This window comes from Ammodytes marinus, assembly GCF_949987685.1.
Source record: "Ammodytes marinus genome assembly, chromosome: 16".
Taxonomy (NCBI): Eukaryota; Metazoa; Chordata; class Actinopteri; order Uranoscopiformes; family Ammodytidae; genus Ammodytes; species Ammodytes marinus.
In genome coordinates this window covers 23,479,252-23,496,886 of record NC_137220.1, presented here as the reverse complement: position 1 = coordinate 23,496,886, position 17,635 = coordinate 23,479,252, and the positions used below count along the sequence as shown (strand labels likewise).

At 40.9% G+C, this 17,635-nt stretch overlaps 2 protein-coding genes and 1 pseudogene across 3 annotated transcripts; 1 reads left to right on the top strand and 2 right to left on the bottom strand.

Moving 5' to 3' along the window:
* Positions 1 to 6,939: 6,939 nt before the first annotated feature.
* On the bottom strand, positions 6,940 to 7,715 carry LOC307263301 (methionine-R-sulfoxide reductase B1-A-like; annotated as a pseudogene). Its single transcript, XR_013845619.1, has 4 exons — positions 7,661 to 7,715; positions 7,393 to 7,535; positions 7,172 to 7,286; positions 6,940 to 7,077 (listed from the first exon to the last, which is right to left on the bottom strand). The product of XR_013845619.1 is annotated as a methionine-R-sulfoxide reductase B1-A-like (transcript).
* A 475-nt stretch (positions 7,716 to 8,190) lies between these two features.
* On the bottom strand, positions 8,191 to 12,036 carry LOC307263302 (methionine-R-sulfoxide reductase B1-A-like). The gene is made up of 4 exons (XM_080044429.1): positions 11,917 to 12,036; positions 10,730 to 10,872; positions 10,395 to 10,509; positions 8,191 to 9,802 (listed from the first exon to the last, which is right to left on the bottom strand). The coding sequence occupies exons 1-4, from the start codon at positions 11,969 to 11,971 to the stop codon at positions 9,783 to 9,785; spliced, it is 333 nt and encodes a 110-aa protein (XP_079900555.1). The 5' UTR covers positions 11,972 to 12,036; the 3' UTR covers positions 8,191 to 9,782.
* Positions 12,037 to 12,830: 794 nt separating this feature from the next.
* LOC307262631 (uncharacterized protein) lies at positions 12,831 to 15,192 on the top strand (the record flags this gene model as incomplete). The annotated part of the gene is made up of 2 exons (XM_080043580.1): positions 12,831 to 13,062; positions 13,477 to 15,192. 2 exons carry the CDS (start codon positions 12,831 to 12,833, stop codon positions 14,094 to 14,096), a joined length of 852 nt encoding a protein of 283 aa, XP_079899706.1. The 3' UTR covers positions 14,097 to 15,192.
* Positions 15,193 to 17,635: the final 2,443 nt, after the last annotated feature.

Sequence of the window (17,635 nt, the reverse complement as noted above, 5' to 3'; positions counted from 1 at the left end):
TATTATGCATTGTAAGCCTTTTACTGTAGTAAAATGATGGTTATTGACTTAGCAATTTAAATAAAAACAAAATACTTGCAGAAAGTGTTTCCTTGGTGACCGACCGGAATGTGTGACATACGGAGTTCTGTTCCAGAAAGTTGAGTTCTGTGACACAACAATCAGAATTCTGCTCAACTCACACTTCACCCAGAACACTCACTGAACACACATGCTCTTTATCTGTGCTAGTAGGATCGATTCTGTTTGACTACTCTTGAGACTATCATTGTATTTACACTAGTGAATTTTTCGTTGTCGGTATTTTGGTTCTGTATTTGTTGATATACAGCAACAAAATATCCATGGAGTTTATTGAAGGAAGCGAGGGAATCTACAGACCCATCAGGGTAAGTGAGAGAGTTTTACTACTGACCAGAGTTCAACTTTTAACTTTTCTGTTTTAGAAAACTAGAAATAACATTTCATTTTTTTCGTTCAAAGGTTTTGTTTGATACATCCATATATGCTCGGGCTATGCAGATCTGCTGGCATATTCTAAGTTACAGGCTTCATGTAAGAACTTCTATCCTTCCAAAGCCTACACATATAAATTCAAATTCTGATACACTGTCTTGTCATGGATAAACATGACCTATCTCCTTTATGTTTTTTTAGGTTGCGATTATGATGGAACTATTCAGACTTCAGCAGAAAAAACAGATCCCATCTAAGGTGACTGCTGAGGACATGATCAACCTTATTTTAGAGGAGAGCAAATGCTCACTGAGAGAAGGGTGAGTTACTGATATACAGACAGCCTTAACTCCTCCCATGTCATACTAATAATACACTAATGATACAAAGAGTAACAGTAAAAAAAAATACAACTAATTTTTCGTTCTGTTTGAAGTCTCTGGGAGTTTGAAATGGAGGGATTTGATGATGAAGAAGCTAAGCCACTTCTGAAGCTGGTAAGACTAGAATCCTGAAAACACGTACAGTAGATTGGAGTAAATTGTTGCATATCACAGAGTTTATCCACTGAATATGTCAAAACTCAACTGCACATCTAATGTCATGTTTCAGGCGTATGCAGTGAACGTCAGCAATAAAATGAGGGACGTTGAGTGTGAAGCTATGATTCTACTCAACTCTCCAGAAGCCGTGCCCCCTAATTTTCAGTGAGTCACACATTATGACACATATTTATTAACAGTTTAATTAAGTTTTTTCTTTTTAATTTTAAATTTTTTTATTATTTATTATTCTTTCGGACAATTCCACACAATACACAATTTTCTCTTGCAAATATTCATACATCATACTTTGTGTTGTCCGAAGGGAGACGGAAGAAGCCAAAGGCTTATCAGGTCCCGCCCCCATTTTCATCAAATTCGGATTCAGATACACAGTTACTGTTACAGAAAATAAAAATAAAACAAACAAAAATCATTTTTTTATATATATATAGCTATATATATATACAGTATATATATATATATATGTATATAGCTACATATAAAAAAATATTTTTTTTTAAGAATCTGCAGTCCAATACACAGTCAATTTTAATCTAATTGCTTCAGCTTTTAAGATCAGTTCAGCACAGTTCAGTTTTTCTGTGACAATGCCAAGTGTATAAAGTGTGAAGTGGCCTTGTATTTGGCCTGTTCCATTACTTAACTGGTAGTCTAAACACTTCTGCAAAGGTATTCAAAAACAAGTCTGTCTGCTGGCCTGTATTATTCGTTACAATATTGTTATGAAAGTGACATTGACATTGTGCTCAGGTTATTAGTCTGTAATTTTCAATAATTTTTGAAACATAATTTGCTTTGAAATTGCGCAAACTGCAACTCCCTGTGACAACTTCATCAAGTCCATTCCACAGCTTAATACCATTTACAGAAATCTCATGTTCTGAACATTTCTTTTATTAACTTTAACTTACAGACATCCCAGAGTCATCAGCACAGCGCAAGACTATGCCAGGATGCTGATAGCGAAGGAGCAGGAGGCACCAAAACAGCTCTGTCCATCAGAGGTGGTGCTTGAGGTCGTTCCAAGAGTCCTACAGGCTTTCTTGGGGCTTCCTGATGGCCCACACTTAAGCATGCCTTCCCAACAGCTCAGCAAAATGTCTGTTGGGGTCACAAAGGCCGTTATGGATGGGGTCTGCAGTGCCCTCACAACTGAACATCAGGCCACCTTCTCCCGCAACGTGAGAGATGAAATGGTCCTGTCTGTCCTCACTCAGATAGGACAGACCTGGTCACCTGATGTCCTGGTCAACAAGATCGATTGCCTTGTTCCGCTGCTGCTCAGTGAAATAGTTCAGGTGGCAGTGGGACAGATTTGTGCCTTGTTTCAGCCCCACGGCCCCAAAGTGCTGACTGTCACTACTGTAACCACTCCAGTCCAGGAGGATTCCGACCTGACTGTAACAGAGCAGCAACCAAAACCCAGTCCAGAGACAGACTGTGCTGTGCTGCCACCTCCACCTGCTGGACCTCTGTCTACCACTGATGTTCAAACCAGAGAAGATCTGAATGAGAAGCCAAGCCCAAATAAGGACCTGGAACCCCCTGCCAAAGAACCAGCTTTTGGTGCAGTTCCACCTCCCCTTACACCCCCTACTGAACCTACACCTGTTGGGATTCAGACCAGGGAGGATGTCAATCCAAAGTATTTGTTGATGTACGGCAACAAAATATCCATGGAGTTTATTGAAGGAAGCGAGGGAATCTACAGACCCATCAGGGTATGTGAGAGAGTTTTACTACTGACCAGAGTTCAGCTTGTAACTTTTCTGGACGTGTTTTAGAAAACTAGAAATAACTTTTCATTTTCTTCTTTCAAAGGTTTTGTTTGATACATCCATATATGCTCGGGCTATGCAGATCTGCTGGCATATTCTAAGTTACAGGCTTCATGTAAGAACTTCTATCCTTCCAAAGCCTACACATATAAATTCAAATTCTGATACACTGTCTTGTCATGGCTAAACATGACCTATCTCCTTTATGTTTATAGGTCGCAATAATGATGGAACTCTTCAGACTTCAGCAGAAAAACCAGATCCCTTCTAAGGTGACTGCTGAGGACATGATCAACCTTATTTTAGAGGAGAGCAAATGCTCACTGAGAGAAGGGTGAGTTACTGATATACAGACAGCCTTAACTCATCCCATGTCATACTAATAATACACTAATGATACGAAGAGTAACAGTAAAAAAAATACAACTTATTTTTCGTTCTGTTTGAAGTCTCTGGGAGTTTGAAATGGAGGGTTTTGATGATGAAGAAGCTAAGCCACTTCTGAAGCTGGTAAGACTAGAATCTTGAAAACACGTACAGTAGATTGAAGTAAATTGTTGCATATCACAGAGTTTATCCACTGAATATGTCAAAACTGAACTGCACATCTAATGTCATGTTTCAGGCGTATGCAGTGAACGTCAGCAATAAAATGAGGGACGTTGAGTGTGAAGCTATGATTCTACTCGACTCTCCAGAAGCCGTGCCCCCTAATTTTCAGTGAGTCACACATTATGACACATATTTATTAAAAGTTTAATTAAGTTTTTTCTTTTTAATTCATCTCATGTGCTGAACATTTCCTTTATTAACTTTAACTTACAGACATCCCAGAGTCATCAGCACAGCGCAAGACTATGCCAGGATGCTGATAGCGAAGGAGCAGGAGGCACCAAAACAGCTCTGTCCATCAGAGGTGGTGCTTGAGGTCGTTCCAAGAGTCCTACAGGGCTTCTTGGGGCTTCCTGATGGCCCACACTTAAGCATGCCTTCCCAACAGCTCAGCAAAATGTCTGTTGGGGTCACAAAGGCCGTTATGGATGGGGTCTGCAGTGCCCTCACAACTGAACATCAGGCCACCTTCTCCCGCACCGTGAGAGATGAAATGGTCCTGTCTGTCCTCACTCAGATAGGACAGACCTGGTCACCTGATGTCCTGGTCAACAAGATCGATTGCCTTGTTCCGCTGCTGCTCAGTGAAATAGTTCAGGTGGCAGTGGGACAGATTTGTGCCTTGTTTCAGCCCCACGGCCCCAAAGTGCTGACTGTCACTACTGTAACCACTCCAGTCCAGGAGGATTCCGACCTGACTGTAACAGAGCAGCAACCAAAACCCAGTCCAGAGACAGACTGTGCTGTGCTGCCACCTCCACCTGCTGGACCTCTGTCTACCACTGATGTTCAAACTAGAGAGGATCTGAATGAGAAGCCAAGCCCAAATAAGGACCTGGACCCCCCTGCCAAAGAACCAGCTTTTGGTGCAGTTCCACCTCCCCTTACACCCCCTGCTGAACCAACATCTGTTAGGTTTCAGACCAGGGAGGATGTAAATCCAAAGCCAAGTCTGGAAAAGGACCCTGCAGAAACCACCACAGAAGGTGACTCTGATGTTGTTCCAGTGCCACCATCACCCCCATCAGCTAAACATCCATCTAAGGTTCAGACCAGGGAAGCTGTTAATGTAATGCTCAGTCCAAAGACGGACCCAGATACCACAGGAGAACCAGGCTGTGCTGCAGTCCCTACTGAACTTCCATCTTTTAGGATTCAGGCCAATGGGGATGTAGTTACGAAGCCATGTCTGGAAATGGACCCTTCCGAATCCAGCACAGAAGCAGACTCTGCATTTGTTCAGGGTGCTCTGGCTCTGTTAAACGGTACTATAGAACCTTTGGTCATCATTACCTCGCAGAATGGCTTGACCGCCAGCCTGGCTGAGAAAGAGCAGCCAAATGTCAGTCAAGAGACAGTCCCTGTTGTGGTTTCATCTCCACCAACTGTCACCATTGTAACTACTCCAGTCCAGGAGGATTTTAACCTGACTGTAACAGAGCAGCAACCAAAACCCAGTCCAGAGACAGACTGTGCTGTGCTGCCACCTCCACCTGCCGGACCTCTGTCTACCACTGATGTTCAAACCAGAGAAGATCTGAATGAGAAGCCAAGCCAAAATACGGACCTGGACCCCCCTGCCAAAGAACCAGCTTTTGGTGCAGTTCCACCTTCCCTTACACCCCCTACTGAACCAACATCTATTGGGATTCAGACCAGGGAGGATGTACATCCAAAGCCAAGTCTGGAAAAGGACCCTGCCGAAACCACCACAGAAGCAGACTCTGCAGTTGTTCAGTGTTGTCTGGCTCCGTTAAACGGTACTATTGAACCTTTGGTCATCATTACCACGCAGAATGGCTTGACCAACAGCCTGGCTGAGAAAGAGCAGCCAAATGTTAGTCAAGAGACAGTCCCTGTTGTGGTTTCATCTCCACCAGCTGGTCAGACCTCCACTACTCAACCCTCTAGCATAACTGATGTTCAAGAAGAAGAGGATAACGATACAATCCCAAAACCCAGCAGAGGTGTGGTTCCGGCTTCAGCAGCTGCCTTGAACCTTCCTCTTGAACCTGTGGTCATTGTTAAAGTGTACTCAGAAGTCAGGAAAACAAAGAAGAGGAGTTCTCAGCGCTTCTTCCGCTGGCTCTTCAAACCACTACTCTGTTGCTTCAGAGCCAGTGACAGAGACTGATTGACTATCTTGATGTATTCAATAAATAAAGTTAAAATTAAAAAAAAGTGTGGTCATTTGCTAAATGTTGATATGCTGCCGCTGATAATAAAATAAGTACATTTTTCAAAACAAAACCAACTCAAGCACAGGAGTCGGCCAAGATTTCAAGATTGAGTTCTGAAATCACAGAGAACTATCTGAAAGCCAACTATCACTTAACCATAAACAAGTCATGTCAGCTCAAGTTACTGCTTTGGAGTTGGAGTCTTGGAGTTAAAACAGTTAGCTGAAATCCCTGCACACATTTCCCCCCTCACATGTCAGTCGTCAAGAGAAAGTAACTTGTGTGTTGGAATCATAGAGTTTGGAATACTTATAATTCCAATAATGATGTCTTAAAACTGGATGGTGTTGACATTGAGACATATTGATCATCTGGTTGCTGTTTTGTTATTTTTTATTTCATTTTATGCCATCTCTGAAAAAAACGCAATGAATCTTGGGATATGTTGGGCCGCGAAGGATACATCTGTTAGACCCTTCAAAACCGTGAAAAGAAGGCTGCATTTCTCGGCCGCATATGAAGGAGCCATCGAAATGGAATAAGCCTTGACGCACCCCTATGACGCAATCGGTCTTCAAATGCAGCCTTCGAAGGCTGCGACCCCTTAATTGAGACACACAGCAACTGTCTGGCCAGATTGATTCATTAATTTAAACCATCCATACTTTAATTCAGACATCACACAAACAAAAAAATACACTGTTGGGCCATACCTGCTGTTATTGTGGCTTGCATGTATTCACACAGCACATATTGTATGTATGTGTGTAACTTTGTTGTTGTTTTTATCTTGGCATGAAAAATTAAATGATGGAGAATGTTACAATATTACGATATTTAGATTTTTTTTTAGAATCCAAATCTACCATCACTGTTTGTTGTTACCACACAGGGATAATAGGCCACAGCAAACAATTACAATATTAATGCACATCTAGAAAACAATGACTGAGGCTTTTGTTGCAAATACACTCACGTTATGTCATACCGAAATCTGCAAATTTGAATACACAGTGTGGGAAAATATATGATAGAGTGCAAATGTTCCTATCCGGGGTCATACAATAATTAGTTTGTACTGACTTGTTTGTATGGTTGGAGCAGAAGTGCTGGATTTAGGTCACATGCAAATGTCTTGCTTGTAATATTTTCAGCATGTGTTGATCCATCTGGAGCTTGCTGCAGAATAATAAGCACAAGCTTGGCTAACATGTGCCGACCTTCAAAAGGCGGCAAGTGAGACTTTAACTCACAACTGTGTAACTGAAACTATCAGCAAAAGTGGGATGATAAATAGAATATACTGTTATAAAAAGAAAAAGGTTTGGAAACTTGCTGCCCAGTGAGGCCAGTACTGCCCATCAGAGCCCCAGGATGTGCCATCAGGATTTGTCCCGGAGCCCTTCATTCACTGTCCACACCTCAGCAGCATAAATATGTATATCCTCCTTCACAGCTCGCCTTTTTCTTGTCCATCAACCTTTTCTGTGCAGAGAGAGGAGGCATGGACCACAGGGTCAGGATATACTGACGCTGCTGTACACATGTGAAAGATAGAAACCCCCTCCAAACGACTGACCTGTAGGGATGAACGTCAGCGAGCTGCTGAAGATTCAGAAGCGTGACAGCCCTTCTCCTGGTCCGCTGTGCAGGAACTCGTGGCCCAGTCCACTACCACACTTCCCACAGCAGACCTGGGAAATATTCAAATCAAAACTCTCATGATTATATGGATATATTGAATAACCATTTTTTTTCTTTCTTTTTTTAAAATCACAAACATCCAGCAGTCTGTTTAACCTTTATGGGTCCCCATGCCTCTGGGTGTTTGGAGACACTGTCCTCGTGGATAGTCTCTGAGAAAGCCGGCCATGGTGAAGAGTGCTCAAACTTTGATGTGCTGGAAAATAACTCATGGCCACATTCTGAACACACATACAAACCTGAGAGAGAGAGAGAGGGGGGGGGGTGGAAATATCAGTGAATATATCAGTGAATGGGAAACTAAAGAACCATGGGGCTTTAACTTTCACCACAGTGCAGACTTTATGCTTTGTTAGCTACTCACCCGGCTGGAAGTGATTCTTGTATTCTTCTCCACCAGAGAAGGTGCAATAAGACATATCATCCATTTCAAATATGTCTGTGTGTCTTAAGAGCAACTCTTTCAAGCAGGGCAGCGTAAAGCTGGAACAAACAGTCTTAAAGATCAAGTGTCAACAGCTGCTGCCTACTTGTGTAAGGTCTGCTCTTCCCATGACCTCCACTTGATGGCAGCATTTACATATCTGTGCAGTAGTGACTATAGTATACAGTACATGTCAACTGTTTGGGCCACCATATACACATGGTTTTTAACTTTAATAAAATAAATATATTATATAATAATTAATATGGTAAATGGACTTGACTTATATAGACGCACTTATAATATGACATGGATGAACAGGTGTTACGAGTTGAAATGGTTGTACCTCTTAAGAAGAAAACCGTGCAGTTAAACCCAGTTCAGTCCTACTCGTCTCATCAGACTCAGAAAAGGTGACTCATACTGTATATATATTTGAAAACAAGGATATGGACAACATTGTGTTCATTCAAAATATTTATTTGCATATCAGAGATTGTGATCAATTTGCATAAAGCCTCTCAGCATTGAAAGTGGAATGTGTCCTCGCTACTCATTTTCCGCATCTAGCACACCGAACACTGCCGGTACAGGCTGTTGTTGATGAATACATTTAAGAAAATATAGAGTAATCTTTGGAGAAAGTTCATTCACTCACAGTTTTGTTAAGCATTGTTTACTTTTCTGACATACTCAATTATTACTAAAATTATTACCCAGGTCCATGTGGACATGTTCCCAAATTTGTGACATTTTCTAAATTCTCCTCTCTTCTTGTCCAACTAATGTTCATATCACACACACACATATATATAAAAAGCTGTCAATCTGAATAAAGGCCCTTACGGAAGCAAACAGTCACATTTGACACTTGAGACCATCATCAGTTACGTCAGTGCTTCTCAAATAGTGGGGGGCGCTGTGAGTTGTCAGGGGGGCGGGGGGGGGGGGGGGGGCGCGGGCTGCCTTGATTTCCAACTGACCAATAAAAAAAATAAAAAAATATTATTATTATTTTTTTTTAAGTGCTAGCAAGAGCAATGTGTGCTTGTGTATGGTCATATCCGCGCAAAAGGCCGCGATTGCAGTAAATAAATGTCCACATGTGTCTCCAAGTGTCTCTGTTGGCTATTTAAAAAGAAATCAAGCAAGTAGACTAATAATAACATTAATGAATTATTGGTTATCGCATCACAGAAGGCCTATTGGCCTATAATAATAAAAAAACACCACTTAACTATGTTTACAGTTTTAAAATGTTTTGAATGAAATGCAAACCTCGGTGAATCATTTGCTCTTGTTTCTCTGTCCTGAGATTCACACAGACTGAGCAGTCTTGTTTAAATGTTACAAATTGAGCTAATAAACTGAACTTTGAATTTTTTTGCTGCAGAAGTTATCTCAGCTAATTTTTGTTATCTAATTTGATAATAAGGTGATTGTATGCAGAATGCTTGTGCCAGAAACGCATACAGTGGTTTTGTACAGATAAATATTAGCAGGTTCTCAATAGTATTTCGATTTAGGGGGGGGGGGCGCGAAAAAAATTCTGTCCCCTAGGGGGGGCATGACAGAAAATAAATGAGAACCACTGAGTTACGTTGTTTGTTTCATCTTAAACTCTGAGTGAAACGAGCTTTAGAACTTCGACATTATCCGTCCATCTCTACGGAAAGCAGGAGCTCTACAGGCAAAAGTGTGACGTTAATAAGTAAATGCTTATAGTGTCTCGGTATGAAATGGCTTAAAGGAAGTCTTGCCACTACGAGTCAATACAAATAAATATCAACAAACTTAAAACTAATGTGGCGCTGATTGTGCGATCAGTGTTGCTATCATTCAGATGATGGTCAATAAAAAGTTAAAATACCTAAAATAAAAAATCTAAAAAGGTTTGGAGACCATCCCTCTGTTATTGCTGTACAGTGAGGCCATTATTCATCAGAGTCCCGGCGCTCCCATATCGGGCTTTGTTCCAGAACACTTCATCCACTGCCAACACCTCCAGCAAGCTGAGAGGGACGTCTACAAGTCCAGCAGCACTTCCCTCCGACGGCTCACCTTACTGTCCATCCACCTTATCTGTAGAGAGAGAGAGATGACATCATCACAGCCCAGGCATGTAAGATAAGCTCTGACTTGGCTGGGCAGAGACTTAACAACAGCCAGTTCATTTATTATGAAGCACGTTTTGTAGCATTTGAAATCACGTGTCCTCCTGCAATGGTTCTGCTCATTAAAATGTGTTTTTTCACCACATATACTGTATAGAAATCCTTACCTAAAAAAATTAATTCTGTTCAATTGTTAGCTATATTTTTAGGATTTTTTTTTCACTGCTGATTTGTGAATTGATTCCCTGCAGCGCACCGCCATACAGAAGTTTAGTGTTCTCAAGCGTACTTTGGCCATGTATTATTGACCCAACTCTTGCCTGTGCAGTGCAGCATATCAGTCCACAAATCAACACTGAAAAAAAGTATCCCTATAACCCCTTCAAATCAGTAATGCACTTAAAAGAATAGGCTGATATATTGGCGCAGGTGGTTTATTAGTCCAGCTTGTTATAGTATATTGTTATATATGCACACCCAGGGCCAAAATAACACAAACACTATTTATCAATGGGAAGAAAACATGGCTACATCAACAGGATATGATGTGAGCAGCTTACCTTTAGGGATGAACTTCAGTGAGCTGCTGAATATTCAGAAGCGAGACTCTCCTCTGGCTGGCCCATCATTCATAAACTCATGACCTAGTCCATTGCCACATTTCCCACACCGCACCTGGAACAACACACATGTGAGGATTCCTGCTTAAGTCCATAGAGTTGATGCATTAAACCAAGTCTCCCACTAGTGTTTTAAAAAGGTTATACGTTGCTTATCTGCGGTTATTTACTGACAGTAGGTGTGAATAGGTAGTCCATACTTATTTGGCTGATCAAGAGGTGAATGTAGTGCAATTACAGTGAGGGCCCTCCCAAAAAAATGATGTCCTTTGTACCTTATATGTCCCGGGTCTCTCCTCATGTTTGGACACACTGTCCTGATGGATGGTCTCAGTGAAGGCTGGCCAGGGAGACGAGTGCTCATACTTGGAGCGGCTGGAGAACAGCTCGTGATCACACTGGGCACAGGCATAAACCCCTGAGGAGCAAAGGATGGGAGAGAGCATGGATGGTGTGCCACATAATGATGATAACAATACTTCAAAGAATGACACCAGCATTGGCCTGCATTCTAGTGAGTACCAAATAATGATACCACGTTTTGTTTTCTTTCTGTGCGTGTTATTAATACATTAAGGGGATATCAATTATTTATATATAAAACAAATATGTATATTTGTTACAAATGTCTTTCTTGATAATGTTGCATTTGAAATGTCAGGATTTCCTAACAGATGAAGGTAATTAAGGTGTAATACTTTTTAATGTCACTCGGAAGAAGATTACACCATTCACAGATGTCAAATAGAAACGTGCTTTACATTAAATAACAAAATACAAAACACAATTAAAAGTAATCCAAACATAAAAGTAGTAAACGTAAAATTAGCAACGGACAATAAACACACTGAAAAACAACCTCAATTACTTTGGGTAAGGGACAATTTTGCATCAAACGTGACTTCTTTGGTCCAGTGAAAAAAGAAGGAATACGTTTTTTTTTGTTTTTTTTTTGATAAGTCATTATTTTATTTCAGGTCATTTCAAATGCAGAACTAAAATGCCTGCCATTAATTGTGTAACTTATATATTTTGAGACAATATTTTTTCTAGACCATGTTGTTTTTCTGTTGGTTTGAAGGTGTATTTCCTTCAAGGAAGTAAATCTTAAAGGCTCAACAAAATCCAGTTTTGTAACATAGTCGTTGTGTAACCTAAGCCTGGGTTACACAAGTGTACAGGCTAGTACGGTTCATGTGCTATCTCCATGCGCATCACTTTAGTTTTCTGTGGACTTGTGTACAATGTCAACAACTCCTCAATGTTGTTTTTATATCGGTGGCTCCTGCCCACAGTGACGAAAGAAAGCAGATCAACAAAATATGTTAGTAAAGTTATGAAGCGTTTCAATGACTATTTAGCTCAGAGAGGCTAGCTGGTTTTCGTTAACTCTACTAAACAAGACCCGCTAATGCAGATATTTTATAACATGAAGTACACGTAGTTAAAGTCATGAATTTACCTGGATTAAAATGGTCTTTAAAGCGCTCTCCGCCGAAAAAACTACAAAACGACATCTCTTCGCTTTTAGTGCAGCGTATTTACTGTGGTGAAAGTTATTCTGAACCAGCATAAGTACTTGGTGGAACAGGGACTTCGTGCAAGAGCGCCTGGCCTTCAAAATAAAACCGGAGAATTTTTTATTGCGCAAAATATGCCCCATAATCTCACTTTCAGGGTTTAGTCATCATTTATATATTTATTCTCATAAGCTTTTTTTTAAATAAAATAATCCTCATGTTGTTTTTTAATTATAACACAGTTTACATTGTAAATTGAATTTAATATATAATTATTATGTATACAAAGCCTAATTGATTTTAGCATTTGTAATTTTTCCATTTTTTAATTAAATTAAAGCCACACGGTTTAAAATACCATTAAACAGGCATGTGTTTGAACATATATTATGCTTATTCACAGAAGCCTATCTGTTTGTCCTAATTGTGTTACGGTGCTTTATTGTTCTTTTGCACTTTAAGATGCAAAACATTGAAAATTAAACAGTTTGATTGTTACAGACATCCAGGATAGTAGGATACCAGGCATTGTGAACCCATGTAGTATTTTGAATGGCAGTATAATGTTGAAGCATTACATAAGTTTCTACTTATGTTGGTTCAGTAGGCCTATAGTATAGCCTACGTTTTGTGTGCATTCTTATTTTTTATACATCCTTCAGTGCCCTTATGTTGTTGTCCAGCCTATATTATGGTTGTGATTAAGTTTACGTGGTTGGTTGGTTTGCTATCAAAGGTCATTTTTCAATCCGTATTTTGAAAAGTATTTTATTCTGAACGATTCAATCAGGAAGTGATAGTCGTTAACAGATCTCAAACTGTGCTACTTGACAGGTTTCAGCTTGGGTTAGTTAGCATGAGTTTATCTTCTTGCTCTCGAGTCACTGCTATCATGTTGGCGAGACAGGACTCCACCATGTTTCAGCTGAGGTCGTTCATCCATCAGCGGATGTACGCGGCGGCGGAGGAGATTCTCGGAGAGGTGGAGAAAACCATGACGTTTGCTATGAGCGAAGCCGAAGTGAGTCGGTCTGTAGAGGAAGTTGGAAGCCCGCGACACCAACCGGACCTCCTGCAAGAGAAAACAGGTCTGGCAATCCGCTTAAATTGTTTAGTTTAGTTTTAGTTATTTGTCTCGCATTGCCATAGACCAGACCCCTATAGTCTAAGTAATGGTGGTGGTGGTGGACAAAGTAGCTATGTAGCTGGATGTTGCTAGGTGCTCGTCCACGCATGCGCGCAAGCACAAATCCAAACATTAGAAAAAAATGGTTGCTAATTGTATTTTTGTAGACTTTCTTTTGGTCCAATTGCTACAGAAGAATATAAGGGCCATGGGAAAGAAAATAACTAGAGGAGGAAGTTTTTTTTTCTTTCATTAAGCACTTCGTATTTCGTCTATATTCTCAACATTGTATAATGATTCATTCATGAAATTGTATTTCTAAAAAACATGTGTTTCCCATGGCCCTAATACTTTTTCGTGCATTGCTTTTTTGTAGCTGCAGAGCCTTCCCTGACCAGCAGCACACTGGAAGATGGAGGTGAATGTGATGCCCAGCTGCTGCAAAAGAACCAAGGCCCCTCAACACCAGAAGAGCCCAACTCCGGTCTCAGTGCCGAGGTCCCCCTAACCTCTCAAGCCAGCGGACCAGATCCGGACAATAACAAATGGAACTACTGCTTGGCTGACACGGATCTCAAGATGTCTGACGTAAAGCAGGAGTGGGAGGAACTTGAGGATGGCGGTCAAATGCAGGGGGCTGTTTTTCCTTCCCCTGATGCGGTGAAAAGCGAAGAGCAAGATCAGCTAGGGACGCGTGAGTTGTATGAAATGCAGCCGGTTTCCTCAGACAGCTCGCAAGCCCAGAGTGAGAGCGACCAAGACAATGATGAGGAGCTTGTGAGCAGCGACGGTGAAGAGACCAAATCCATTAATCAGCAAGGAAACACTTCGCAAACGGCAAGTGGCCAGCGCGAAAACAAAAAGGACCGCAGCTTCTGCCATTTGTGCGGCAAAGGGTTTCAGTACGTGGGCTCTTTGATGAAGCACATCAAAACACACAAGAAAAACACTGACTGCACCATCTGTGGGGTGACATGCACGTCCACGCGCAACTGATCGATCACTTGGAGGGTAGCCACACCAAAGCATATTTTTGCAAAGTCTGCGGCAAAACTTTGGCCAGCGCCCGTGGTCTCAGGCTACACAAGAGAACACACACAGACAATAAGTTCATGTGCCAAGAGTGCGGCAAGACATTTAACCGGAAACACCACCTAATCGGGCATGTGAGGACCCACTCTGGGGAGAAGCCGTACCACTGTGACACTTGCGGGAAGGCGTTCAGTCAGAGCCAAAACCTGACCATGCACATGAGGAGCCACTCGGGGGAGAGACCGTATCATTGTGATCAGTGCGGCAAACTTTTCAGCAAGAGCAGTCAACTCAAAGCACACATGAGATACCATACAGGGGAGAAACCGTACCCGTGTGATATTTGTGGTAAACGTTTTAGCCAGAGTGGACAGATGACTAGACACAGGACCACGCACACGGGCGAGAGGCCGTACGCCTGTCACCTGTGCGGCATGAGATACAGGTTTGCACCCAATCTGAAGGTGCACCTGAAAACTCATGCAATGGCTGCCACAGAGTGAAAACCTTCAAACCAGGCTGACCAGTATAAGAGCTTGTGCGTGAGCCGGACGAGAAAAGGTTTACGTGCATAATATGTAGTTACACTACAAATCATATGTGCTAAAGTTACTGCCAGGGTCCAACAAAGGTGGCAAATTAGTTTTAAGTAGTTACATTTTTGCTGTCTAACAGATGCAAAGAGTAAGGTAAGTAATGCAATGCTCATGTGTTCTTCCATTTTCTGATTGAATGTGATTTAAATGTTTAATCAAAGCAAGAAGCATTAAAGGTTGTCTCTTTAAATATTTTATCTTTGTTGCAATGGCTACGCATTGTCTTCGCAAGTGGATGTTTTTAAAACTTTGACCCACCTGTCTTTGTGATGTCTTGAAATAGAAGTTTCTATTTCAAGACCATTGACTCATACAGTTTAGGCTTATTAAGAATGCTGAAAATATTTTTATGTTAATCAATTCCTGAAAGGGAAAAAAAAGTTTTCACTTTGTCCATCAGAGTGGTTCGTTTGTCAAATTTCATGTCTGTATTTCTGTGTTTTCTGTGTAATGTCGTCTTATGGTGAAACCAAAAACAGAAGACAATAAAGTCTAATATCCTGTCATACCACATCTCAGTGCTCTAGTGATCTTTTCCTGGCTGTGATATTTATATATTAATAATTTATCCTTCAGTCGGTCCTAACATGTAACACTCTGCATAAAGCTACTTATGTGTCATTTATAACCCCAATTCCAAAAAGGTTGGGACGCTGTGTAAAACCTATATAAAACAGAATGTGATCACAAATCCTTTTTGACATGTATACATTCAAGTTGGAAACAATACAATAATGTTCAATATTTGATCTATTACATTGTTGTTCATAAATATATGCTTATTTTGAATTTGATGCCAGCTACACATTTCAAAGAAGTTGGAGCAGGGGCAACAATAACTGGGAAAGCTGTAGAATGATCAAAAACCCATTTGGAACATTACTCACATACACATGTTAACTGGTGACAGGTGATATTATCATGGATGGATTTTAAAGGGCATCCCGTAAAGGTTCCGTCTTAACAAGTAATAATGGGACTTTGGGAAGAACTGCACTTGCACTTGTTTCCGGATGAGGTATGGTCGTACCATTCAAGCCAAGGCAACTCCTATATAGGCCTATTTCTAACTGAATCTGAAGGGCCTACGAAGAAGGCTGCCACTACAAAAAATACTGCCTGTTATGCCTTATTATAGTCCCATACTTAATTTGCGGTTGATGTTTACTTAGTGCAGTATTGTTCATACTGTGAGTAAAGAAACATGTCAGATGTGCCTTTATGCGTGGTGTTTATGTTCTTATATATATAGGACCCAGATCATAAAAAAGTGGTTTATTTTGCACTATGGACATTTACACAAGCAGTACGATAATAGCTTAGTTTTATATAGTGCTTTTCAGGACCATATATGACCATACAGTGATATAGGACATAAGATCGTTCATACTCTTTGCATATATGTGTTAATTGCCACGCAGGAACGGTTATTTTTTGTGGAGAAGATACGTAGTAGTCCTAATGTTTAATGCTACTGCTGGATGCAGGACCTTTATTTTGATTAAATGGAACCGGATGTAGTAGTGGGGACTGGCGGGAAATACAGTTGAGCTAACTTTATGCTCCCAGTCCCAGAACACTGGGGAATCATTTAATAATAAGAACTAGCTTACAAGCTAACACGAAACACATTTTCAGAAGAGGAAGAAAATAAAATAGAGTGTTTCCACCGAGACAGGACACCACGATGTTTCAGTTGAGGTCGTTCGTCCATCAGCGGCTGTTTGCTGCGGCGGAGGAGATCCTCGGAGAGGTGGAGAGAACCATCACGTTAGCTCTGTGCGACGGTCTGCGTCTAGACCCGGACTCCCTGCTCAAGATAAAAGGTTTGGGTTGTTTAGTAGCTCTAATGTGTTTTTAAAAGACCATTGTCAAGGTTGATATGATCCAAAGTAAGACTTCAACGAATCACTATTGTAATATACTATTGTAGATTTGAATAATCAGATGACAGAATTCGACATACGTACACTGGTAACCACAGCGTGGCTACGCAACTGATTCCAATTACATATTGGCCAAGCATAAACACATACAGTGCTGTGTGAAAGTTTGTGAACCCCTTGAACCTTTTGGAATTTTATTTATTTTTACCTTTGATTTGCAGACAATTTGACACCACAATTCTTCACTTGGGAGAAGGTTCTCTTGGTGGTAGGCAGAGTTGCGTTTTTTCCCAAACATGGCGGTTTTGCTTATGACCAAACAGTTAAATTTTGGACTAATCTGTCCACAGAATAAGACTTCAGGTATCTCCAGGTGCTCTCTGGCAAAGTTGTGACAAGCAGTTTTGTTCTTTTTTGAGAGCAGAGGCTTCTTCAGCAACCATCCCATGAAAGCCATTTTGACTGAGTTTTCTCCTTATTGTGGAACCATGCACATCTGTCCCAGATGCTGCAAAAGAGGTCTGCAAATCACAAGATGTAATGTATGGGTTGGCTTTTAAATGAAAAATCACTTTTCTTGTGGCGCTTGTGGATATTTTGGAAGGAAGTCTACTTCTAGGCAGATGTTCAGTCACCCTTAAAGCTCTCCATTTGTAGATGATTTGCCTCACGGTGGACCGATGGAGCTCACCAGACAAATGTGCAGCGTCACAAGACTCACAACTCTATTCCTGAGATCCTCAAAGATTTGTTTCCCTTTTAGCATGTCTGACCTGTATGGGTTCACTTTGGTGAGCCTAAACTGACCTGGTTTTATCTTGTGCCGCCCAATTTCTTCCCTAAAGATCTCTCACTACATTGGTACCATTTCATGACTCAATTTGGCCCATCTGATTGTGTTTACTTGCTCGATTTAAGCAATGCAGCTTAGGGTTCACAAACTTTTGCACATACAACAGTTGTCAAATAATTTGTTTAATCTGTTTTAACAATTGATTTCTGGAAAAGAAAAATGTTGAAT